The following is a 25,103-nucleotide window of genomic DNA, read 5'->3' on the forward strand; positions in this document are numbered from 1 at the left end:
AGTAAAACATTCTATATTGACCAATTTACAGTAGGGCCAAACAGTAAAACATTCTATATTGACCAATTTACAGTAGGGCCAAATAGTAAAACATTCTATATTGACCAACTCAGGATAGGGCCAAACAGTAAAACATTCTATATGGACCATCTCAGGGTAGGGCCAAACAGTAAAACATTCTATATTGACCAACTCAGGGTAGGGCCAAACAGTAATACATTCTATATTGACCATCTCAGGATAGGGCCAAACAGTAATACATTCTATATGGACCATCTCAGGATAGGGCCAAACAGTAAAACATTCTATATTGACCAACTCAGGATAGGGCCAAACAGTAAAACATTCTATATTGACCATCTCAGGATAGGGCCAAACAGTAAAACATTCTATATTGACCAACTCAGGATAGGGCCAAACAGTAATACATTCTATATGGACCATCTCAGGATAGGGCCAAACAGTAATACATTCTATATGGACCACCTCAGGATAGGGCCAAACAGTAAAACATTCTATATTGACCATCTCAGGATAGGGCCAAACAGTAATACATTCTATATGGACCATCTCAGGATAGGGCCAAACAGTAATACATTCTATATGGACCACCTCAGGATAGGGCCAAATAGTAAAACATTCTATATTGACCAACTCAGGATAGGGCCAAATGGTAATACATTCTATATGGACCATCTCAGGATAGGGCCAAACAGTAATACATTCTATATTGACCATCTCAGGATAGGGCCAAACAGTAAAACATTCTATATGGACCATCTCAGGGTAGGGCCAAACAGTAATACATTCTATATTGACCATCTCAGGATAGGGCCAAACAGTAAAACATTCTATATTGACCATCTCAGGATAGGGCCAAACAGTAAAACATTCTATATGGACCATCTCAGGGTAGGGCCAAACAGTAATACATTCTATATGGACCATCTCAGGATAGGGACAAACAGTAAAACATTCTATATGGACCATCTCAGGGTAGGGCCAAATAGTAAAACATTCTATATTGACCAACTCAGGATAGGGCCAAATAGTAATACATTCTATATTGACCAATTTACAGTAGGGCCAAACAGTAAAACATTCTATATTGACCAATTTACAGTAGGGCCAAACAGTAAAACATTCTATATTGACCAATTTACAGTAGGGCCAAATAGTAAAACATTCTATATTGACCAACTCAGGATAGGGCCAAACAGTAAAACATTCTATATGGACCATCTCAGGGTAGGGCCAAACAGTAAAACATTCTATATTGACCAACTCAGGGTAGGGCCAAACAGTAATACATTCTATATTGACCAATTTACAGTAGGGCCAAACAGTAAAACATTCCATATTGACCAATTTACAGTAGGGCCAAATAGTAATACATTCTATATTGACCAATTTACAGTAGGGCCAAACAGTAAAACATTCTATATTGACCAATTTACAGTAGGGCGAAATAGTAAAACATTCTATATTGACCAATTTAGGTTAGGGTCAAACAGTAAAACATTATATCTTGTCATTATAAGTCTTGACTCAAATCGCACTTCAAATCCAAAATACAACAGTATAATCTGTCCATGATGATTATATATTCTTTACAGTGTAAGGATAAATGTTCTTACCCTAAGTCTTACTACAAATCCAAAGTACAACACACAAACATACAGTACATACACAGATTATACATTGACAATCCTGCCTACTTAATCTCTGAAGTATTTGATTCCCTAAACTACTAGCCATAATATTTTGCAGAACTTCTTCCTGAGATATGTCTTGACATAAAAGCTGATTGTGTCTGTGGTGCAAATGAAATAGGGTAACTTGACTTGTCCCCAAGTGTTTCTTTGTGTATCTTGTACATTGTTCTGCATGGATAGTTTAATGTAAAGTGGGACTTTGCTGCATGCCATGTGGTCTCCTGTTGGCTCAACAGAGCCTGTCTAACTGGGTTAGGTAGATGTCCCCTGCAGTTGCATCCTCACACATCCGCACACACAACAAACCTGAGAAACCAGAGCCCCACCTGGCTCAGCTTTATATGCTCACCGATGGCAAGATGGCGCCGACAGACATGGCAGCTCTGCTTCTAGCGCCTAAGCAACATTGCAGTCTTTTTTTTTTTTTTGTGTTATTTCTTACAAACAGAAAGGACTTTTGAATATCAGAGCGGCGGTAACTCACCAGCATTATGACCAGGAATACGACTTTCCCGAATTGGATCCTTTGTTCGTAACCCCCAGGGCAATTAAACTTATCCCAGGGGCTGCCTGGGACTTATCCCAGACGCCGCCGGCGGAGAAGAGTAGACTTCTAGTCTGACTCAGGAGGCGTACACACCATCCACCGCTTCCGAGTATATTACTCGCTAATGTTTAGTCTCTGGACAATAAAGTAGACAAGCTCAGGGCGAGGATCTCCCCCAGAGATACATCAGGGACTGTAACATACTCTGTTTCACGGAATCAAGGCTCTCTCCGGATATACTGTCCCGGTCCATACAGCCAGCTATGTTCTCAGTACATTGCGCAGACAGGAATAAAGAACTCTCCGTGAAGAAGAAAGGCAGGGGTGTATGTTTCATGATTAACTACTCATGGTGTGATTGTGATAATGTACAGAAACTCAAGTCCTTTTGTTCACCCGACCTAGAATACCTTACAATCAAATGCAGACCGTATTACCTCCCAAGAGAATTCTCTTCAGTTATAGTCACAGCCGTGTGCATTCCCCCTCAAGCCACATATCCTGAGGCCGCATTTATTGTAGCTGGGGACTTTAACAAAGCAAATTTGAGGAAAACGCTACCGAAGTTCTATCAACACATTGACTGTAGTACTCGTGCTGCTAAAAAACACTCGACCACTGCTACTGCAACTTCCGTGATGTATGTGGCAAGGTCTACAGACAATCACGGATTACAAAGGGAAAACCAGCCACGTCGAGGACACCGACATCTTGCTCCCGGATAAGCTAAACACCTTCTTCATCCGCTTTGAGGATAACACAGTGCCACCGATGCTCACTGCCCGCACTTCAAGGACATCAACCACCCGAGCCATGGCCTGTTCACCCCACTGTCATCCAGAAGGCGAGGTCAGGATGATAGCGGGGTGAACAGGCCATGTCTCGGGTGGTTGATGTCCTTGATTATCTTTTTGGCCTTCCTGTGACATCGGGTGTTGTAGGTGTCCTGGAAGGCAGACAGTGTGCCCCCGCATTGGGCAGACCGCACCTCTGGCGATGCCTGCGGTTGCGGGCAGTGCACTTCCGGTCACAAGGCACAGGCCTCCTTATTGTCTCTAGAATTCTAAGCAAACAGCTGGAGACAGGGCTTTCTCCTATAGAGCTCCATTTTTATGGAATGGTCTGCCTGTCCATGTGAGAGACGCAGACTCGGTCTCGACCTTTAAGTCTTTATTGAAGACTCATCTCTTCAGTAGGTCCTATGATTAAGTGTAGTCTGGTCCAGGGGTGTGAAGGTGAACGGAAAGGCACTGGAGCGACGAACCGCCCTTGCTGCTTCTGCCTAGCTGGATCCCCTCTCTCCACTGGGATTCACTCAACCCTATTACAGGGGCTGAGTCATTGGCTCACTGGTGCTCTTCCATGCTGTCTCTAGGAGGGGTGCGTCACTTGAGTGGGTTGAGTCACTGACGTGATCTTCCTGTCCGGGTTGGCGCCCCCCTCGGTTTCGTGCCGTGGGGGAGATCTTCGTGGGCTATCCTCAGCTTTGTCTCAGGGTAGTAAGTTGGTGGTTTGGGGGCTGTGCTTTGGCAAAGTGGGTGGGGGTTATATACTGCCTGGTTGGCCCTGTCCGGGGGTATCGTCAGACGGGACCACAGTGTCTCCCAACCCCTCCTGTCTCAGCCTCCAGTATTTATGCAGCAATAGTTTACGTGTTAGGGGGCTAGGGTCAGTCTGTTATGTCTGGAGTATTTCTCCTGTCTTATCCGGTGTCCTGTGTGAATTTAAGTATGCTCCCTCTAACTCTCTCTCTCTTCTCTCGGAGGACCTGAGCCCTAGGACCATGCCTCGGGACTACCTGGCCTGATGACTCCTTGCTATCCCCAGTCCACCTGCTGTCCCCAGTCCACCTGCTGCTGCTCCAGTTTCAACTGTTCTGCCTGCGGCTATGGAATCCTGACCTGTTCACCAGACGTGCTACCTTGTCCCGGACCTGCTGTATGACTGTCTCTCTCTACCGCACCTGCTGTCTAACTCTGAATGATCGGCTATGAAAAGCCAACTGACATTTACTCCTAAGGTTCTGACCTGTTGCACCCTCTACAACTACTGTGATTATTATTAGACCCTGCTGGTCATCTATGAACATTTGAACATGTACTATTATAATCTACACCCGGCACAGCCAGAAGAGGACTGGCCACCCCTCAGAGCCTGGTTCCTCTCTAGGTTTCTTCCTAGGTTCCTGCCTTTCCAGGGAGTTTTTCCTAGCCACCGTGCTTCTACATCTGCATTGCTGGCTGTTTGGGGTTTTAGGCTGGGTTTCTGTATAGCACTTTGTGACATCGGCTGATGTAAAAAGGGCTTTATAAATATATTTGATTGATTGATTAAGTACAGGTGCATCAAAGCTGGGACCGAGAGACTGAAAAACAGCTTCTATCTCAAGGCCATCAGACTGTTAAATAGCCATCCCTTGTGGCTACCACCCGGTTACTCAACCCTGCACCTTAGAGACTGCTGCCCTATATAAACTCAGCAAAAAAAGAAACGTCCTCTCACTGTCAACTGCGTTATTTTCAGCAAACTTAACATGTGTAAATATTTGTATGAACATAACAAGATTCAACAACTGAGACATAAACTGAACAAGTTCCACAGACATGTGACTAACAGAAATTGAATAATGTGTTCCTGAACAAAGGGGGGGTCAAAATCAAAAGTAACAGTCAGTAACTGATGTGGCCACCAGCTGCATTAAGTACTGCAGTGCATCTCCTGCTCATGGACTATACCAGATTTGACAGTTCTTGCTGTGAGATGTTACCCCACTCTTCCACCAAGGCACCTGCAAGTTCCCGGACAATTCTGGGGGGAATGGCCCTAGCCCTCACCCTCCGATCCAACAGGTCCCAGACGTGCTCAATGGGATTGAGTTCCGGGCTCTTCGCTGGCCATGGCAGAACACTGACATTTCTGTCTTGCAATGACTTGTGCCATTGTCATGCTGGAGGGTCATGTCAGGATGAGCCTGCAGGAAGGGTACCACATGAGGAAGGAGGATGTCTTCCCTGTAACGCACAGCATTGAGATTGCCTGTAGTGACAACAAGCTCAGTCCGATGATGCTGTGACACACCGCTCCAGACCATGACGGACCCTCCACCTCCAAATCGATCCCGCTCCAGAGTACAGGCCTCGGTGTAATGCTCATTCCTTCGACGATGAACGCGAATCTGACCATCACTCCTGGTGAGACAAAACCGCGACTCGTCAGTGAAGAGCACTTTTTGCCAGTCCTGTCTGGTCCAGCGACGGACAGTTTGCGCCCATAGGCGACGTTGTTGCCGTTGATGTCTGGTGAGGACCTGCCTCACCAAGAATGTGCAAAGCTGTCATCAAGGCAAAGGGTGGCTATTTGAAGAATTTCGCTACACCCACAATAACATCTGCTTAATGCGTGTGTGACCAATAACATTTGGAAGTAGGACGTACAAATGACTTTCAGATGTAACTATGTGACGGGGACCAACGGTGCCATTTTGGGGAGTTGATATTGTTGCTGTAATTCAATCATGCTGAACGTGTGTAAGTAGCTACACCAGTTCCTCAAATAGTTAACCACTTGGCTGTTTGATCATGACTGTCAGCTGCTTTCTATAACACCTATGACGAACGTCAGGGGCTGAGCATCTAACTAGCTGTTTATAAACATACTATATTTGGTTAGTGGTTTGCAGACTATTCAACCAAGCTGTTTCACACAAGCAATTGTATTAGGTTGTTTTGCATGCGTCAGGGCAATGTCAAATGTGTCAACACCGCCAGAACCTGATGACACAGCGTCAGAGACAACACTGCGCCTCTGGCCCCGCGCCCTAAGTTAGTGTATAGATCAGTGAGGAGGGCCTTTGTGTCTACAAGCATTGAGCTCCTAAACATTTCAATGTAATGTCTTGTTGTCATGTTTGATATGCTGACATGGCTTTGTTCTTGTCCCTGCAAATCAACAGAGAACAAGTGTAACAGAAAGAGGGGATACATTTACCCCCTATGTATCAATTAATAAGAGAGGCCAGGCGCGCACACACACACACACACACACACACACACACACACACACACACACACACACACACACACACACACACACACACACACACACACACACACACACACACACACACACACACACACACACACACACACACACACACACACACACACACACTGTTACCTCCTGTAGGTCTTCCATCTTCTGCTGCATGTCCACTCTGACAGTGTACTCCTCCTCCCACCTACACAACAAAAAGTAACGTGAAGTAAATTACACAGTAAAATGGCAACATCATATTAATAACTATTAACTGTGTGTATGTGTGTCTGAAACCCCTGGTCCATGAATCTGGGTCAGACAGCACCATCCATCTAGTGAACAGTAATCTCATTGAAAGCCTGTACAGTTGACATGTTAGAACTACGATGGCTGATTCAGTGACTCAACACACCACACAGACCCCACTGCACAGCACTGCCATTTATAGAATTGCTGCTTAAAATGCACAATACTGCGACATGTCGGAGCCTTTACCAAACTGCTCCTAAAACAAATAGAGGTTATATAGTGTACAGAGAGACGTTTTTTGTGCCATTGTGCACACTGTGGCACAAAAGACGTGATTGAGATAGATGGGTAACGTGAGAGTGAGGGAGAGGGAGAGAGCGAGGGAAAGATGAGCTGAGCTCTCTTTGGAAGCCACCTCCCTTTTCCAGCAATCACAGCCTGCCGTGCAGAGTATACCGCATTGCAGATACTAGGTGGAGGGGAAGGTGCATGGCCGCATGCAGTTAGGTAGAGAGAGAGGGAGAAAGATATGATGTGGGGGAAGGGGGTTGAAGAAAGGAGAGTGGAGCTGGCAGTGGAGAGTGCGCGAGAGAGAGTGAGAGATGGAGAGAGATGGAGAGAAGGAGAGAGGAGAGAGAGAAGAGAGAATTTGGTATAGATCAGACATAACCTAACCCACTGCAATCAATTAATTAAAACAGGAACATTTCACATCTGGTTGGAAATAAATAGGGAAATGATCTCAGAGAAAATGGTTGTCCTGTGTGGTACCTATATCTCCCCATACATTAATGATGACACCTTCTCCATCCTAGAGGGGGAGATCAACCCTTTTCAGGCCCAGAGACATGTACTAGTCTGTGGCGACCTAAGGCCAGAACCCAACACTCTTAGCAGACAAAAACCTACTTGGAGGTGACAGCATTCCCTCCCCAATACTGACAAAACAACCAACAAAAATGGGTCACAACTCCTACAGCTCTGTTGCACGCTGGGTCTAGACATAGTCAATGGTAGGCTTCGAGGGGACTCCTACGGTAGGTACACCAACAGCTCATCTCTTGGCAGTAGTACTGTAGACTACCTTATCACTGACCTCAACCCAGTGTCTCTCGGAACGATCACAGTCATCCCACTGACACCCCTATCAGATCACAGCAAAATCTCCATCTTCTTGAACAGAGCAATACTCAACTGAGACATTGAAGCTGAACAAACGACATGCTTTTAAGAAATGCTATAGATGGAAGGAGGGTAGTGTAGAAAACAAAAAACTATTGGCCAACAACAAATCCCTCCTAGACAACTTCCTGGACACTATATTTGACCTATCAGCTAACATATAAAATTTAAATTCAAGCAGAATAGCTAAGAAAACTAACGACAATGAGAAATGGTTTGATGAAGAACGCAAAAACCTAAGAAAGAAATTGAGAAACCTGTCCAACAAAAAACACAGAGACCCAGAAAACCTTAGCTTCCGCCTTCACGATGGTGAAACACTAAAATAATACAGAAATACACTGAGAAAAAAGAAGGAACAGCATGTCAGAAATCAGCTCAATGTGACTGAAGAATCCATAGAATCAAATCACTTCTGGGAACATTGGAACACACTAAACAAACAACACGAAGAGCTATCTATCCAAAATGGAGATGTATGGATAAAACACTTCTCCAACCTTTTCAGTCGTTTAACAAAGAACCAAGAGCAAAAACATACACATGATCATTTACTAAACTTAGAATCAGCTATTAAAGTCTACCAGAACCCACTGGATTCTCCAATTACATTGGATGAGCTACAGGTCTGTGGTGTTGATGGTATACTAAACTAAATTATTAAATATACAGACCACAAATTCAAATAGGCTATTCTTAAACTCTTCAACATTATCCTCAGCACTGGCATCTTCCCCAATATTTGGAACCAAGGTCTGATCATCCCAATCCACAAAGTGGAGACAAATTTGCCCCGCATCAACAGCAATCTCTGAAAAATCCTCTGCACCATCATCAACAGCAGACTCCATCATTTCCTCGTATACACCCTGCACACCCTTACTGACAAACAAACCAAAATAAAAGCAAAGTCTTCTCATGCTTTGTTGATTTCAAAAAAGCTTTTTGGAAAGGCACTAGAACAGCCTGCAGCACCAGGCCTCACAAATAAAATGTCTGTTTGCAGATGATCTGGTGCTTCTGTCCCCAACCAAGGAGGGCCGACAGCAGCACCTAGATCTTCTGCACAGATTCTGTCAGACTTGGGCCCTGACAGTAAATCTCAGTAAGACTAAAATAATGGTGTTTCAAAAAAGGTGCAGAAGCCATGACAACAAATACAAATTATATCTAGATAGTGTTGCCCTAGAGCACACAAATAGTTATGCCTACCTCAGCCTAAACATCAGCACCACAGCTAACGTCCACAAGGCTGTGAACAATCTGAGACACAAGGCAAGAAGGACCTTCTACCACATCAAAAAGAACATAAAGCTTGACATCCCAATCAGTAACAGAACCCATTGCCCTCTATGGTTGTGAGGTCGGGGGTCCACTCACCAACCAAGAATTCACAAAATGGGACAAACACCCAATTGAGATTCTGCATGCAGAATTCTGAAAAAATATACTTTGTGTACAATGCAAAACACCAAACAATGCATGCAGAGCAGAATTAGGACGATACCCGCTAGTTATCAAAGTGCAGAAAAGAGCTGTTAAATTCTACAAACACCTAAAAGGAAGTGATGCCCACACATTCCACCACAAAGCCCTCACCTACAGAGAGATGAACCTAGAGAAGAGTCCCCTCAGCCAGCTGGTTCTGTGGCTCTGTTCACAAACACAAACAGACCCCACAGAGCCCCAGAATAGAAACACAATTAGACCCAACTAAATTATGAGAAAACAAAAAGATAATTATTTGACACACTGGAAAGAATCAACCAAAAAAACAAGCAAATTGGAACGCTATCTGGCCCTAAACAGAGAGTACACAGTGGCAGAATACCTGACCACTGTGACTGACCCAAAATGTACAGACTCAGTGAGCATAGCCTTGCTATTGACAGTGACCCCCATAGGCAGACCTGGCTATGTGCATACTGCCCACAAAATGAGGTGGAAACTGAGCTGAACTTCCTAACCTCCTGCCAAATGTATGACCATATTAGAGACACATATTTCCCACAGATCACACGGACCCACAAAGAATTTGAAAACGAATCAAACATTGATAAACTCCCATATCTGTTAAGAGAAATACCGCAGTCACCGCAGCAAGATTTGGGCCCGTTGCCATGAGAAAAGGGCAACAAGGGCAGCACAAATAACATTTTAAATACCACCAATATTTATGTTGATTTATCTTCCCCTACTATTCATACTACAACCATAGGCACATTGATATAACACTGTACATAGCTGATAATACAGTATAACACATTAACAAAAAAAGTCAAACCTTTGTGAGTGCAATGTTTACTGTTAATTTCTAATAGTTTTTGTTAACATTGTTTTATGTCCTCACTTTTGTTTACTGTTTATCTCACTTGCTTTGGCAATGTAAACATGTTTCCCATGCCAATAAAGCTGCATTTTATTTGATATGAGAGAGAGAGAGAGAGAGAGAGAGAGAGAGAGAGAGCCTTAGAGAGACAGACAGACACAGAGACTGACTCAGAGAGACAGACACAGAGACAGACACAGAGAGAGAGAGCCTTAGAGAGACAGACAGACAGACAGACAGACAGACAGACAGACAGACAGACAGACAGACAGACAGACAGACAGACAGACACAGAGAGAGACAGGTGAAGGGAGGGATGATAATACAGGACAGAGCAGGTCAGGAAAAGAAGGGAGTAGACAGTAAGAGGGTACAGTGGTGTAAAGTACTTAAGTAGTACTTTAAAGTATTTTTACATAAGTAGTTTTTTGAGGTAACTTTTACTTCACTACATTCCTGAACAAAATTGATGTACTTTTTATTCCATACATTTTCCCCGGACACCCAAAAGTACTTGTTACATTTTGAATGCTTACTACACTGGAGGCCAAAATCACATCAATGACTGTACAGTATGGATGCTATCAGATATATGGATGTCTGAAGGTGAGACAAGCCTGGACTTGACTCACTTGGAGGTGGCAGTAAGGTCACATGCCTCATGAAATCACAATAAACAAACAAAACAGCCACAAACACACACTTGTACCGGGTCCTCCCAATCCCAAACCAATCCCTGACCCTACCCAGCCTTCCTAATGGGACATACAGTGGGGAGAACAAGTATTTGATACACTGCCGATTTTGCAGGTTTTCCTACTTGCAAAGCATGTAGAGGTCTGTAATTTTTATCATAGGTACACTCCAACTGTGAGAGACGGAATCTAAAACAAAAATCCAGAAAATCACATTGTATGATTTTTAAGTAATTAATTTGCATTTTATTGCATGACATAAGTATTTGATCACCTACCAACCAGTAAGAATTCCGGCTCTCACAGGCCTGTTAGTTTTTCTTTAGGAAGCCCTCCTGTTCTCCACCCATTACCTGTATTAACTGCATATGTTTGAACTCGTTACCTGTATAAAAGACACCTGTCCACACACTCAATCAAACAGACTCCAACCTCTCCACAATGGCCACGACCAGAGAGCTGTGTAAGGACATCAGGGATAAAATTATAGACCTGCACAAGGCTAGGATGGGCTACAGGAAAATAGGCAAGCAGCTTGGTGAGAAGGCAACAACTGTTGGCGCAATTATTAGAAAATGGAAGAAGTTCAAGATGACGGTCAATCATCCTCGGTCTGGGGCTCCATGCAAAATCTCACCTCGTGGGGCATCAATGATCATGAGGAAGGTGAGGGATCAGCCCAGAACTACACGGCAGGACCTGGTCAATGACCTGAAGAGAGCTGGGACCACAGTCTCAAAGAAAACCATTAGTACCACACTACGCCGTCATGGATTAAAATCCTGCAGCGCACGCAAGCTCCCCCTGCTCAAGCCAGCGCATGTCCAGGCCCGTCTGAAGTTTGCCAATGACCATCTGGATGATCCAGAGGAGGAATGGGAGAAGGTCATGTGGTCTGATGAGACAAAAATAGAGCTTTTTGGTCTAAACTCCACTCGCTGTGTTTGGAGGAAGAAGAAGGATGAGTACAACCCCAAGAACACCATCCCAACCGTGAAGCATGGAGGTGGAAACATCATTCTTTGGGGATGCTTTTCTGCAAAGGGGACAGGACGACTGCACCGTATTGAGGGGAGGATGGATGGGGCCATGTATCGTGAGATCTTGGCCAACAACCTCCTTCACTCAGTAAGAGCATTGAAGATGGGTCGTGGCTGGGTCTTCCAGCATGGCAACGACCCGAAACACACAGGCAGGGAAACTAAGGAGTGGCTCCGTAAGAAGCATCTCAAGGTCCTGGAGTGGCCTAGCCAGTCTCCAGACCTGAACCCAATAGAAAATCTTTGGAGGGAGCTGAAAGTCCGTATTGCCCAGCGACAGCCCCGAAACCTGAAGGATCTGGAGAAGGTCTGTATAGAGGAGTGGGCCAAAATCCCTGCTGCAGTGTGTGAAAACCTGGTCAAGAACTACAGGAAACGTATGATCTCTGTAATTTCAAACAAAGGTTTCTGTACCAAATATTAAGTTCTGCTTTTCTGATGTATCAAATACTTATGTCATGCAATAAAATGCAAATTAATTACTTAAAAATCATACAATGTGATTTTCTGGATTTTTGTTTTAGATTCCGTCTCTCACAGTTGAAGTGTACCTATGATAAAAATGACAGACCTCTACATGCTTTGTAAGTAGGAAAACCTGCAAAATCGGCAGTGTATCAAATACTTGTTCTCCCCACTGTACATGCTTGTCTATCACCTTACATTCATTGGGTATGGCATTTTCGCTGATATATTTATCCAAATCAACTTATGGTCATACCTTCAGTATAGACCATGCCTATGTGACCTGTGCAGCGTGAATCGAAGCCTCAGACCTGCTGTTACTAGTGCCACATATCAGCGGTCCGGGTTCTAGTTCTGTCACAGAATACAAACTGCAGCCATTTCAAACGTGCAGAGGTGCACTATGGTATCTGTATCAGATTCCTGTGACTGTGTTTGGCCCATTCCCCCTTTTTTTCTAAAGGGGCGCTAAGCAGATATTCCTTCCCCAAGCCAAACCATAAGTCAAATCTTCAAATACTTGAGCTGTGCTTGATTTATATAGTTTGCATGGTTCCAATGGAATAATCCCAAAAGTACAAAATCAACACAGTAATCCCAAAAGTACAAACAGCTAAATCAAGCATACCTCATATATATTCGACCTAGGTCTGGTGTCCACAAGCTAGTGGCAAACTCAAGAGTTAAAAATCTTTGAACTTCAAAAGCATTGGTATGATTGTTGAAACAGAGCCTTCCTGTGTTGGATCTCAGTTACATGACTTCATTCTGAGTCAGTTATGGTCTGATAATGTTTGGTATTTCACCCAGCTGCCCTTTGACTGAAGGCCTTTTGCCTCTCTAGCAATAAGAATGGTGTGGGCTGTGGCAGAAATAGACAGAACACAGGCAGGACACAGCTGCTCTCAGAGGCCATCTGTTGCAATAGGGCCTTTCACTTCACCCAAGTAGCATGAGCAAAATAATACATGTATGCCTATTATAGCTTCATTAAGTTACATCAACTGACTTTTGCCAAGAGACGTTTAATCACAACTCTAGGTCCCCGTGCGTCTTTACACCCGTCAGACACACACGTTAATTAGGCCTTACGTTGGTGAATAAATCAACAAAGGTTGATCCTATTTACCTGCGTTTGTACTCGTCTCTCTCCCTCTTGACTTTGGCCAGGACATTGTACAGGGCTCTGATCTCCGGGGTAATGGTATCAATCTGGACCCCGACCCCGTCCGGCTGGACCCAGGACACACCCGGGCTGGTGACGCGCGTCTCCACGCCAGAACCGAGCTTGCGGGTATGGTTGTAGGACCAGATAGTACCGGGGAGGAACCGGGGAGGCGGGTTGGTGGGGGTTCCAGTGCCAGTACTGGTACTGAAAACCGTTTTCCCGTTGGTGATTGAATTGGACCCAGCTGGAGAGTCGATTGTCGGGGTTGATAGGCTTACCGTGATGGTCGGATTCTGATTCGGTTCGGTGGGGTTTGTTCCAGCTTTGTTGTTGGACTCAAGCGTGAGGACAGTGTTGAGGGCAGGTGTGAAGAGGGTAGTGGGTCGTCTCGCGGAGTTGTTGGTGTTTTGGAACGGGAGTGACCCGGGCCTGAGCGGGATAGTTCCCACAAACCCGGTCTGTACACCCGTTTCTTGGGTATGGGCCCGTCTAGCGCTTTCAGAACAACTTCCATCACAGCTGTTCTTCGCATCCAACGCCTGTTGTAGTTGTTTCTCCAAAATCTTATTCCTTCGCTCAAGTTCATGCACTTTGGCCAGAAAGCATCGGAACCGTAAGTTCAGAGTCTTTAGGACACTGATATTGGAGCCCAGGTCGTTCCTCAGGGCCATCGCTGCAGGAGGTTGGGGCACAGACCGGTGATAAGAGTGGTTATTATGGTTCAGATGCAGGTAAGCTTGTGAGGGTGTGGTGAAATCGAACCCTGGCAGAGTCTCCGTACCCAGTCCGGGATGGTCGCCCAGGAAGAAGGACGTCGGGTCGAGTGAGCCGAAGACGGATTCGGGCAGAAGGCCTGAGGGGGAATCCGGATGACTCTGTCCTCCTTGGTTCTGCTGCTGTTGATGTTGGAGAAGCGAGTTCGCCCCTAACAAAGGATTCATGCTATGGTATGGAAAACTAAAGCGCTGCAGATCTGGCATGAACACGGACGGTAATTTTCTCGGTATAAGATCACCAAAATAATGATAGACTTAAGGTTGACTTGTTGTTGGATACCAGACGTATCCGTGACTGTCCACCTTTATCTGGTTGCGTAAATGGTTGTAATTACGAATGTTATCCTCGATTTATCTCCGTTCGGGCTAAAGAGGCTCATGGAATAAGTGCCCTTCTCTCTTCCTCTGTCTCGCTCTTTTGTGGATAACGGTCGCCCCAAAAAACAATGCCGAATAGGCCAGTCTGACGGCTATGCGCAGACGACCACACTCAAATGTATTTCAGAAAAGTAATGTTTTGGTATATAGGCTATATGAGAGAAAGTACTGTTAAATCCTGCAAATCACTAATGTATTAAAAATAAATCCACTGTCGTTCGTCAAAGCTTATCTGGCTCCAAAGTGACCACAAGAAGACACAACAAGTGCTGCGGGATTTGGAGAGCAGGGAAGCTACCGTAAATACACAAGTAGCTGGTTTTCTTTTAACCTTTGTGCCCATTAGGCTATGAACAGTTCCATAAGACCTCTTAAACTCCTATTTCACAACTTGAGGAGGTTTTATCAGGAACATTTCCACTTGTGAATGTCATTTTATTGTTATTTTCCCACTTGGCTCGATTTTATTTTGTTACAAAATACATACAATTGTACACACTATTCTATTGTGTGAAACTCTCATTTGAACATAATCCACAGGCCTATTAGGACAGTGTTGACAAAGACAATACTCTGGTTGTCCTTACACAAAACATGTTTTATTTTAAAGCTGTTTTTAAAGATGTCTCTGCTCCTAAACATCTCCATCCTCTCAACATCTCTCTTATCCATCTCTCCCTCTATCACTCGGTCATCAGACTACTAGAGGTGGAACCCCCCAGCTCTCTCCCTGCCTCGCTCAGACTCTGCCCGTCCATGTTGACCTGTGTGTCCAGCGAGGCCACGCCCAGGGCGTCCCACCCCACCGAGGTGGTGTCGCAAGCCCTCTCTTTCTTCCCCAACTCCACCATGGGCATGGCCTTGGGGTTGCTCCTCCCTCGCCAGCTGTGGCAGTAGGAGAGGCTGCCTTTGTGGGCTGAGGAGAGAAAGAGAGAGAGAAAGTTATCGGTCATTCTGCACCTGTCCAGTCCACACCTTTAGCTATAAAAGACACCTTACTGTCAGAGTAGCTCCCTGCTCTTCCCCGCATTCTCCTCCTCTCCCCGTTCTGTCTCCCAAACAGTATGTCGTACACGTCCTCTCTGAACTCCTTGTTCATGATCTGGTAGATGAAGGGGTTAATCATGCAGTGAGACTTGGCGAACATTGCTGGTATCAGAGACACCATAGGTGGCAGGCAGGACACCGGCCGGTTGCTCCCTGTCTCCGACTCCCCCTCCTGGCTTGGGGCTGAACTGCGGGTGGAAGCAGCAGACAGACTGTGGCCTAAGCCAGAATAGGAGTAGGGATCTGGGTTGGTCACGTCCCGCAAGGATTCTCCAGGGTCGTAGTAGACACTTCCGTAGTTTTCCGTGGAGGTCCAATTGAGGAGACCCATAATGTTGGGGATGTTTGGGAAGGCTGAGGCTATCCCGGTGGATCCTCCAGTCCCCATGGAGGGGCCTCCTCCCTGCATGGCCTCCCCAGCCCCATGCTCCTCCTTGGGGGCCAAGGCGGAGTAGAGGGAGACAATGGCATAGGGAGTCCAGGATAAGAGGAAGGTGGAGCACACCACAGCTGCTATCTGGGACAGACAGACAATAGATGAAACAACAGAAAGATATACTGTGCTATCTGTACTTACACACTTGTTACAATGTTAATACAAACGTTATTCCCTGGTAGTTCCTCTGCCTGGAATAAAGCAGATGTTACGACATCTTTCATTTCAAGCCAGTAACTAAGCTTCTTCTAACATAGTCTGTTTTCCACATACCTTTGTGAGTCTCAGGTCTTTGCTGGTGTGAGTGACAGTTGAGGAGGGAATAGATGCCAGAGCGCGACTAGAACGGTAAACCTACACAGAGAGACATGTCAGTAAACACAAACTTCAACCGTCACTGACCACAAACAAATACACAAGGGCCACGCTAGCTAGACCACCAGTTGGCTACAGCTATTGAGTCGACCATCACGGTAATAGATCATGCTTGCTGGACTGTACTCAGCATGCATTCCATACGTTATAGTGTGCCCCACTCAGAATATGCCAGGACAATTGATTCCATTAATCAATGAGTTACATGGCATGCTGTTTTTTGTAGAGTCTGAGTTGAGTTCCCTGGACTCTTCCCTACTGAATCAGCCATTTTGTGCAGCTGGGTGCAGTTTCTCTCACCGTCAGCAGAATGGTCACGTAGGAGGCGACGATGGTCAGTGTGGGGAGAAAAAAGCACATGATCAGGATCAGCAAGATGTAGAGCCTGTCGATGAAAGATGACCTCATCCCCCACCTCAAAGAAAAGAGGAAGATGTATATTTAGAGAGAATACTTTTATAACCTCGTACCCAGGCTCAATTGCTGCTGCTGGATGAGATGAATGCTTTTATAACTGCAGACATTCACACACACACGCACACACACACACACACACACACACACACACACACACACACACACACACACACACACACACACACACACACACACACATCAAAACAGAGTCTAATAAGAGAGAGTCAGGAGTACCAGTTGATGGTGCAGCTGGTCCCAAAGGGTTCTGGTCCGTAGCTGCCAAAGCCGAAGACAGGCAGGGAGGCCCAGAACAGAGAGTAGAACCACACCAGCCCTATGGACATGGACATGTGACGTCTCTCAATCCACTGACCTGGTAGAGAGAGATGGAGGAATGTTATTTCACCATTATTTATTCTCATTGGTTAAGATGAATAAAGTGAAGCACTTTGTTTGATTGACCAGTAATTAGTAAATAAGAAATAGGATTGATCCAAAGGCTCCAGATGTATGAAGCGTGTAATGAATACATTTATTTTTCCTTTATTTTAACAGGGAGTCTCATTGAGACTAAGGCATCTTTTGCAAGTGAGCCCTGAAAATGGATGCTAGTAGTTTAAATGGTTGTGTGTGATATTTACGTTTTTTAATTTCTTTATGTAGTGCTGCATGTTGGTAGTCCAGACATTAACCCTGCCTGACAACTACCCTTCCCCTTCCTATAGTTACCTGCATGACTACCCCTAAACAGCAATACAATAACACCATTGCTACCTCTCCCTTAGAATTCTTCTGAGGTTGTCCCGGTGTTACCTAAACAATCAGGTATTTGGAAGTGTCTACGTAACCGAAAAGTAATCTCCAGGTCAACAGAGCAACAAGATCAAGCTGGACTCTGGACCAATCAAAAATATCAAAAGCTGCTCTTACAATAGTGACCCCAATTATCTCTACAATGTGGGCTTGAAGAAGAGTCGGACATACAGACAAACAGATTATAAACTACACTACATGACCAAAGGTATGTGGACAGGAACTGATGTTTGGCGATTAGGCCTGGCTCGCAGTCGGCATTCCAATTCATTCCAAAGGTGTTCCATGGGGTTGAGGTCAGGGCTCGGTGCAGGCCAGTCATGTTCTTCCAAACCGATTTCGACAAACCATTACTGTATGGACCTCGCTTTGTGCATGGTGTCATTGTCATGCTGAAACAGGAAAGGGCTTCCCCAAACTGTTGCCACAACTTTGGAAGCACAGAATCGTCTAGAATATCATTGTATGCTGTAGCATTAAGATTTTTCTTCAGTGGAACTAAAGGGCCTAGCCCAAACCATGAAAAAAAGCCCCAGACCATTATTCCTCCACCAAACTTTACAGTTGGCGCTATGCATTTGGGCAGGTAGCGTTCTCCTGGCATCCACCAAACCCAGATTCGTCCGTTGGACTGCCAGATGGTGGAGCGTGATTCATGACTCCAGAGAACGCGTTTACACTGCTCCAGAGTCCAATAGCGGCAAGCTTTACACCACTCCAGCCAACGCTTGGCCATGGAAACCCATTTCATGAAGCTCCAGACAAACAGTTATTGCTCTGACTTTGCCTCCAGAGGCAGTTTGGAACTCGGTAGTGAGTGTTGCAACTGAGGACAGACGGACAAGCGCTACACACTTCAGCACTTGGCGATCCCGTTCTGTGAGCTTGTGCGGCCTCGGCCTACCACTTCGCGGCTGAGCTGTTGTTGTTCCAAGACGTTTCCACTTCACAGTAACAGCACTTACAGTTGACCTGGTCAGCTCTAGCAGGGCAGACATTTGATGAACTGACTTGTTGGAAAAGGTGGCATCCTCTGACGGTGCCACATTGAAAATCACTGAGCTCATCAGTACGGGCCATTCTACTGCCAATGTTTGTCTATGGAGATTGCATGACTGTGTGTTCGATTTTATACACCTGTCAGCAACGGGTGTGGCTAAAATAGCCGAATCCACTCATTTGAAGGGGTGTCCACATACTTTTGTATATATAGTGTATGTTTAGATTAGATCATTGAATGCAGAGGTTCTGTTCAAAATCAATCATCTGATGTGCTCAGTATAAAGGGCATATTCAAAGCAAGGGCCTTGTTTATGCTCTGACCCACTGACTAAAGCCTCAGGGAAAACAGGAACTCAATGAGGCCACTAAAAGGGGTCAGGGGTTAACAACATCCTTTTGTGTCACCAATTTTGTTCTCTCAATTGATTATTAGACATGCATTTCATGTTATGAAATGTTTGGAAAAATATCAAATAAGGATGAAGGATAAATGTAGCCTAGGTAAGTTAAATGTTTTTGGGATTCAACAACACTTTATCATTGTCTTCCCAAGGGAAAGTATGTCAAAAAGAAAAAAGAAGAATAGGATAGAATAAGTATGCACTTACACACATGACTCAAAAGATAGCAAAAATAAAATACGTTAAAAGAAATGAAGGGAATCCCACTGACCGTATCTGAAGCTGCAGATCTTGAGGCAGCGGTCCAGAGAGATGAGACAGGTGGTGATGAGGGAGCCGATCCCAAAAACAAAGCCCTGCAACCCGTACCACAGGCACCCTGCTTCCCCAAACACCCAGCCATGGGACACACTGGTGGACCAGAGGAGGAGTTAATGACCTGATAATGATCATTGGTCATTGGAACACTAAGCACTTTGTCTGATTCATGGGATGTGAGTGTTAACTGTCAATTGTTTTGGATAAAAGACACCTGTACCATATCATTCTCTCTAGTTTGATGTTCATACTGTCAGTATGGGGGATTGAAGATTGGTCGACAGGAATCGCTCACCTGGAAATTATGAGGCATGGCGCCCCCAAGAGGCTGTATCCAAAATCACAGATGGCCAGGTTAATAGTCATGAGTTCTGGTGGTCTGAGTTTCTTCTTCTTTCTACAGTAAACCAACAGCACTATGCCATTCCCAACCACTGACACTACACCTGGAGAAGAAGAGAGGAGAGAAGAAACCAACAGCACTATGCCATTCCCAACCACTGACACTACACCTGGAGAAGAAGAGAGGAGAGAAGGAACCAACAGCACTATGCCATTCCCAACCACTGACACTACACCTGGAGAAGAAGAGAGGAGAGAAGGAACCAACAGCACTATGCCATTCCCAACCACTGACACTACACCTGGAGAAGAAGAGAGGAGAGAAGGAACCAACAGCACTATGCCATTCCCAACCACTGACACTACACCTGGAGAAGAAGAGAGGAGAGAAGAAACCAACAGCACTATGCCATTCCCAACCACTGACACTACACCTGGAGAAGAAGAGAGGAGAGAAGAAACCAACAGCACTATGCCATTCCCAACCACTGACACTACACCTGGAGAAGAAGAGAGGAGAGAAGAAACCAACAGCACTATGCCATTCCCAACCACTGACACTACACCTGGAGAAGAAGAGAGGAGAGAAGAAACCAACAGCACTATGCCATTCCCAACCACTGACACTACACCTGGAGAAGAAGAGAGGAGAGAAGAAACCAACAGCACTATGCCATTCCCAACCACTGACACTACACCTGGAGAAGAAGAGAGGAGAGAAGAAACCAACAGCACTATGCCATTCCCAACCACTGACACTACACCTGGAGAAGAAGAGAGGAGAGAAGAAACCAACAGCACTATGCCATTCCCAACCACTGACACTACACCTGGAGAAGAAGGGAGGAGAGAAGGAAGACAGGAGCGGGGAGATAGGAGGTTTGAAGCGACGGGGAGAGAGAGAAAGATAGAAGTATAGAGACAGAGGTGATGATGAAGAGGAAGAGAGGAAGCAGAGAAAGAAGAGACAACAGAGTGATAAAGAGAGAGAGATGGATAGATGTGGCAGAAACAGGGGAGAGGAGGAGGGAGAGAAAGATAGCTTTAGTTTGCTATATGATATACTCTCTTATGGTACAGCAGTATTATCACAGTGGGTAGTCATTAAACACAGACTGAAAATATTGTTTCAGCATTATTGGCATGTGGACCAGCTCACTGTCCGCTTTGGGGTATAACAAGGGTCAGTACACCGTCAATCATTTAATATTTCAACCGCTGCTACCTTCCTGACCCCCCCAACCCACTATCCGGCTTTGAAAGCATCGGGGAACCAATCCAAAGTGAATAAATGTTATAGCTGAATCGACATGATTGCTTGCTGGCTGGCTGGCCAGTGGGGGGCAGGGTGCTGTTCATAGCCTCATTTGATTTGTTGTGTAGGTAATTATTGGGAGCAACAGGTATGGAATGTTCCATGCTGTGATTCCTCATGTGTATCCTCTCCTCTCTTCTTTCCTCTCTCCTTTCCTCTCACCTTTCCTCTCTCCTTTCCTCACTGCTCTCTCATTTCCTCTCCATGTATCCTCTATCTTTTCATCTCTCCTCTGTGCTCTCTCTATGTATCCTCTCTCCTTTATACTCTCCTCTGTCCTCTCTCCTCTCTGTGTGTCCTCTCCTCTCTGGTGTGACCCTGGGGTTGCTATGCTAATACACTTTGTATTCAGTCTGTATACACAGCTCCATAATGGAAACAGTCACAGAGAGTTAGATCACTGACATACTTGATCAGAAAGGTTGATCCTGATGGATGACAGATCTGTGTTGAAACAAAGTAAACCCATTCAGCCATCTGTGTGGGCTCTGGATTCCATTCAGCCATCTGTGTGGGCTCTGGATTCCATTCAGCCATCTGTGTGGGCTCTGGATTCCATTCAGCCATCTGTGTGGGCTCTGGATTCCATTCAGCCATCTGTGTGGGCTCTGGATTCCATTCAGTCATCTGTGTGGGCTCTGGATTCCATTCAGTCATCTGTGTGGGCTCTGGATTCCATTCAGTCATCTGTGTGGGCTCTGGATTCCATTCAGCCATCTGTGTGGGCTCTGGATTCCATTCAGTCATCTGTGTGGGATCTGGATTCCATTCAGCCATCTGTGTGGGCTCTGGATTCCATTCAGTCATCTGTGTGGGCTCTGGATTCCATTCAGTCATCTGTGTGGGCTCTGGATTCCATTCAGTCATCTGTGTGGGCTCTGGATTCCATTCAGCCATCTGTGTGGGCTCTGGATTCCATTCAGTCATCTGTGTGGGCTCTGGATTCCATTCAGCCATCTGTGTGGGCTCTGGATTCCATTCAGCCATCTGTGTGGGCTCTGGATTCCATTCAGTCATCTGTGTGGGCTCTGGATTCCATTCAGCCATCTGTGTGGGCTCTGGATTCCATTCAGTCATCTGTGTGGGCTCTGGATTCCATTCAGCCATCTGTGTGGGCTCTGGATTCCATTCAGTCATCTGTGTGGGCTCTGGATTCCATTTAGTCATCTGTGTGGGCTCTGGATTCCATTCAGTCATCTGTGTGGGCTCTGGATTCCATTCAGCCATCTGTGTGGGCTCTGGATTCCATTCAGTCATCTGTGTGGGCTCTGGATTCCATTCAGTCATCTGTGTGGGCTCTGGATTCCATTCAGTCATCTGTGTGGGCTCTGGATTCCATTCAGTCATCTGTGTGGGCTCTGGATTCCATTCAGTCATCTGTGTGGGCTCTGGATTCCATTCGGTCATCTGTGTGGGCTCTAGATTCCATTCAGTCATCTGTGTGGGCTCTGGATTCCATTCAGTCATCTGTGTGGGCTCTGGATTCCATTCAGTCATCTGTGTGGGCTCTGGATTCCATTCAGTCATCTGTGTGGGCTCTGGATTCCATTCAGTCATCTGTGTGGGCTCTGGATTCCATTCAGCCATCTGTGTGGGCTCTGGATTCCGATGATTAAGATGTGAAAAGCTGTTGCCCAGCTTATATATCGAAAACCTTTCAGTCCTCTGGGATCAAATTTGATTTTGTTCATATTGTTTTTAAGTCTTGATTTATCTGAACAGAATTTCACCCCTATAAATATACCTTAAACCAAGCCTAATACTTCTACACTGTACAGATTATGTTATTTTACCAGTGATTATTCTACCAGTGAGTTACTCAGGAGGAATACCAACCAAACTCTGATGTTAACTGACACCAACACTGAATCTCTCATCTGTGATGAGGAGAGATGCCTAATTTCAAATCAACCAACAACCCTGAGCCTCTATGCCCAAGTGTCTAGAGACTTATTTGATGTAATATGGTCATATCTCAAACTTGCCCTCTAGGCTTTGAGGATTTTTCACCATATTGCTTATAGTACACACATAGTGTAAAATCCAATCCTTTCAAATCTCTATCAGTGGTTAGAGGGTATAGGGGTATAGTGGCAAGGGGTGAATGTATTATAGGCAGACGGTAGATTTGACTCACCTGTGACGATGAGGAAGATGGCGACTCCCAAGTCAGTGCTGGGGGAGAGGTGAGAAAGGAAGGCAGTAGGGATGGAGGATGGGACAGAGCCCCTCCATGAGCCATTCACTCCCAGAGACATCAACTGGTGGAGAAAATAAGACAGAGAGAGAGAGAGAGATTTTACTGTAAAGCCCAGTAAACAGAAGAGGTCAAAAGAGAGAGGAGGAGAGTAACGTACTGAGACAGAGAACGTGCTAGAAAGTGGAAGGTAAGAGCTTTTAACCCCCTAGACATGCACAGAAAAACAGAGTGAGAGTTAGAGATGTTAAATTCCCTATAGTATTAGCTAACGCGGATATAGACAGAGAGAGAGAGACAGCAATGGTTGGGTAGATATATATTGATGGAGAGAGCAAAAAAAATAGGGGAGAGGGGAAAGGGTAGAGGAGAGCAGAGAGGGATGGGGAGAGGATAGGGGAGACAGGGGGTGAGCCAGTGTATTACAGCCAAAAATGTGTAAAAGTAAGAAGTGCACAATCAGGGGAAAAGTGGAGAATTGGAAAAGCAGGAAGAGAAAAAGAGAGACAGCCAATTGAAACACTCACAACTATTATCACAGAATCAAACTCACTGTTTAGTTCAAAGCTGAAATGAGATCACACACACACACACACACACACACAGTAATGAGAAATCAAACAGGTGACACACACACACACACACACCAAGAGGAGCATCCTTACTCACCTTCCTCTTCGTCTGTCAACCTGCCCCTCTCTACCTCTCTTTTTTACTTCCTATCTCACTATTTTGTTCAGTCTGTCTGTGTTGTGATTTAAGCTCTTTTTTAAATCTTAAGCCTCTGTCAATTTTTGTGCTCTATTTCTGAGAAGAGTAAATCAACTTGCTGTCGACAATCTGGCTGAGAAATGATCAGTGAGTGTGTTGTCCGAAATGGCACACAGAGGGAAAATAAATGGAAGGATCTGAGCCTTTTTGACCTCCCTCTCTCTCTCATCAATCTCTTTCTCTCTCTCTCTCTCGCTCTCCTACTCTCTCTCTCTCATCAATCTCTTTCTCTCTCTCATCAATCTCTTTCTCTCTCTCTCTCTCGCTCTCCTACTCTCTCTCTCTCATCAATCTCTTTCTCTCTCTCTCTCTCGCTCTCCTACTCTCTCTCTCTCATCAATCTCTTTCTCTCTCTTCCATGTTCTCGCCCTCTTTCTCTCTCTCTTTCTTCCATGTTCTCTCTGTGTCTCTGTATCTTTCTATCCATTGTTTAAATTCAATCAATCAATTTTATTTTATATAGCCCTTCGTACATCAGCTAATATCTCGAAGTGCTGTACAGACACCCAGCCTAAAACCCCAAACAGCTAGTAATGCAGGTGTAGAAGCATATCAACAAATTGAATACCGTGGAAGAAATATCACCACTTGTGATAAAGTAACAAGAGCACATATGTAACTGACTCATAATGTGTATGTGTGTGTCCAACAATGAGAGCAACAACACCCAGGAGACACACGTCTTCTCTTCAATAAGATTATGGATGGATGATGATCTGACTACAGGAGAATAATCCTTCTCTAACTGACTGCCTTGTCTGAGCATGACGTGAGAGAGATATTAGACACTGGGATGTTGACATAACATAGCCTACTGGCTGCAAACTGAACTACTACATTAACCCGATCTTCAATCCTGCTCTTATGGGGCTTAAAGTCAACCTGCACACACAAGTTTGACTTGACCCTGAGGGAGCGCACACATACACCTAACGCACACAAGTCTGACTTGACCCTGAGGGAGCGCACACATACACAAGTCTGACTTGACCTGACCCTGAGGGAGCGCACACATACACCTAACGCACACACAAGTCCGACTTGACCTGACCCTGAGGGAGCGCACACATACACAAGTCTGACTTGAAAG

The 25,103-nt window shown here is 45.2% G+C and overlaps 2 protein-coding genes across 2 annotated transcripts; both read right to left on the reverse strand.

The window, feature by feature from the left end:
- Window positions 1–950: 950 nt before the first annotated feature.
- LOC139564486 (non-homologous end joining factor IFFO1-like) lies at window positions 951–14,864 on the reverse strand. The gene is made up of 2 exons (XM_071384039.1): window positions 13,387–14,864; window positions 951–6,499 (listed from the first exon to the last, which is right to left on the reverse strand). The coding sequence occupies exons 1-2, from the start codon at window positions 14,403–14,405 to the stop codon at window positions 6,253–6,255; spliced, it is 1,266 nt and encodes a 421-aa protein (XP_071240140.1). The 5' UTR covers window positions 14,406–14,864; the 3' UTR covers window positions 951–6,252.
- A 292-nt stretch (window positions 14,865–15,156) lies between these two features.
- LOC139564485 (opsin, ultraviolet-sensitive-like) lies at window positions 15,157–23,303 on the reverse strand. The gene is made up of 8 exons (XM_071384038.1): window positions 23,183–23,303; window positions 19,684–19,834; window positions 19,342–19,481; window positions 17,089–17,227; window positions 16,738–16,852; window positions 16,336–16,416; window positions 15,579–16,143; window positions 15,157–15,495 (listed from the first exon to the last, which is right to left on the reverse strand). Exons 1-8 carry the CDS (start codon window positions 23,301–23,303, stop codon window positions 15,263–15,265), a joined length of 1,545 nt encoding a protein of 514 aa, XP_071240139.1. The 3' UTR covers window positions 15,157–15,262.
- Window positions 23,304–25,103: the final 1,800 nt, after the last annotated feature.

Source organism: Salvelinus alpinus, chromosome 35, assembly GCF_045679555.1.
Source record: "Salvelinus alpinus chromosome 35, SLU_Salpinus.1, whole genome shotgun sequence".
NCBI classification, from domain to species: Eukaryota; Metazoa; Chordata; class Actinopteri; order Salmoniformes; family Salmonidae; genus Salvelinus; species Salvelinus alpinus.

What these genes read in the sequence shown, in the direction of transcription:
- LOC139564486 (XM_071384039.1), bottom strand. Translation starts at nt 14,405, where the DNA reads ATGCCAGATCTGCAGCGCTTTAGTTTTCCATACCATAGCATGAATCCT. An exon ending in AGAGACGAGTACAAACGCAG is followed by an intron (nt 6,500 to 13,386) that starts GTAAATAGGATC and finishes TTTGTTGTGTAG; the next exon opens with GTGGGAGGAGGAGTACACTG.
- LOC139564485 (XM_071384038.1), bottom strand. Translation starts at nt 23,303, where the DNA reads ATGTCTCTGGGAGTGAATGGCTCATGGAGGGGCTCTGTCCCATCCTCC. An exon ending in CATCTTCCTCATCGTCACAG is followed by an intron (nt 19,835 to 23,182) that starts GTGAGTCAAATC and finishes CTTCTTCTCCAG; the next exon opens with GTGTAGTGTCAGTGGTTGGG. An exon ending in CCATGCCTCATAATTTCCAG is followed by an intron (nt 19,482 to 19,683) that starts GTGAGCGATTCC and finishes CTGGTCCACCAG; the next exon opens with TGTGTCCCATGGCTGGGTGT.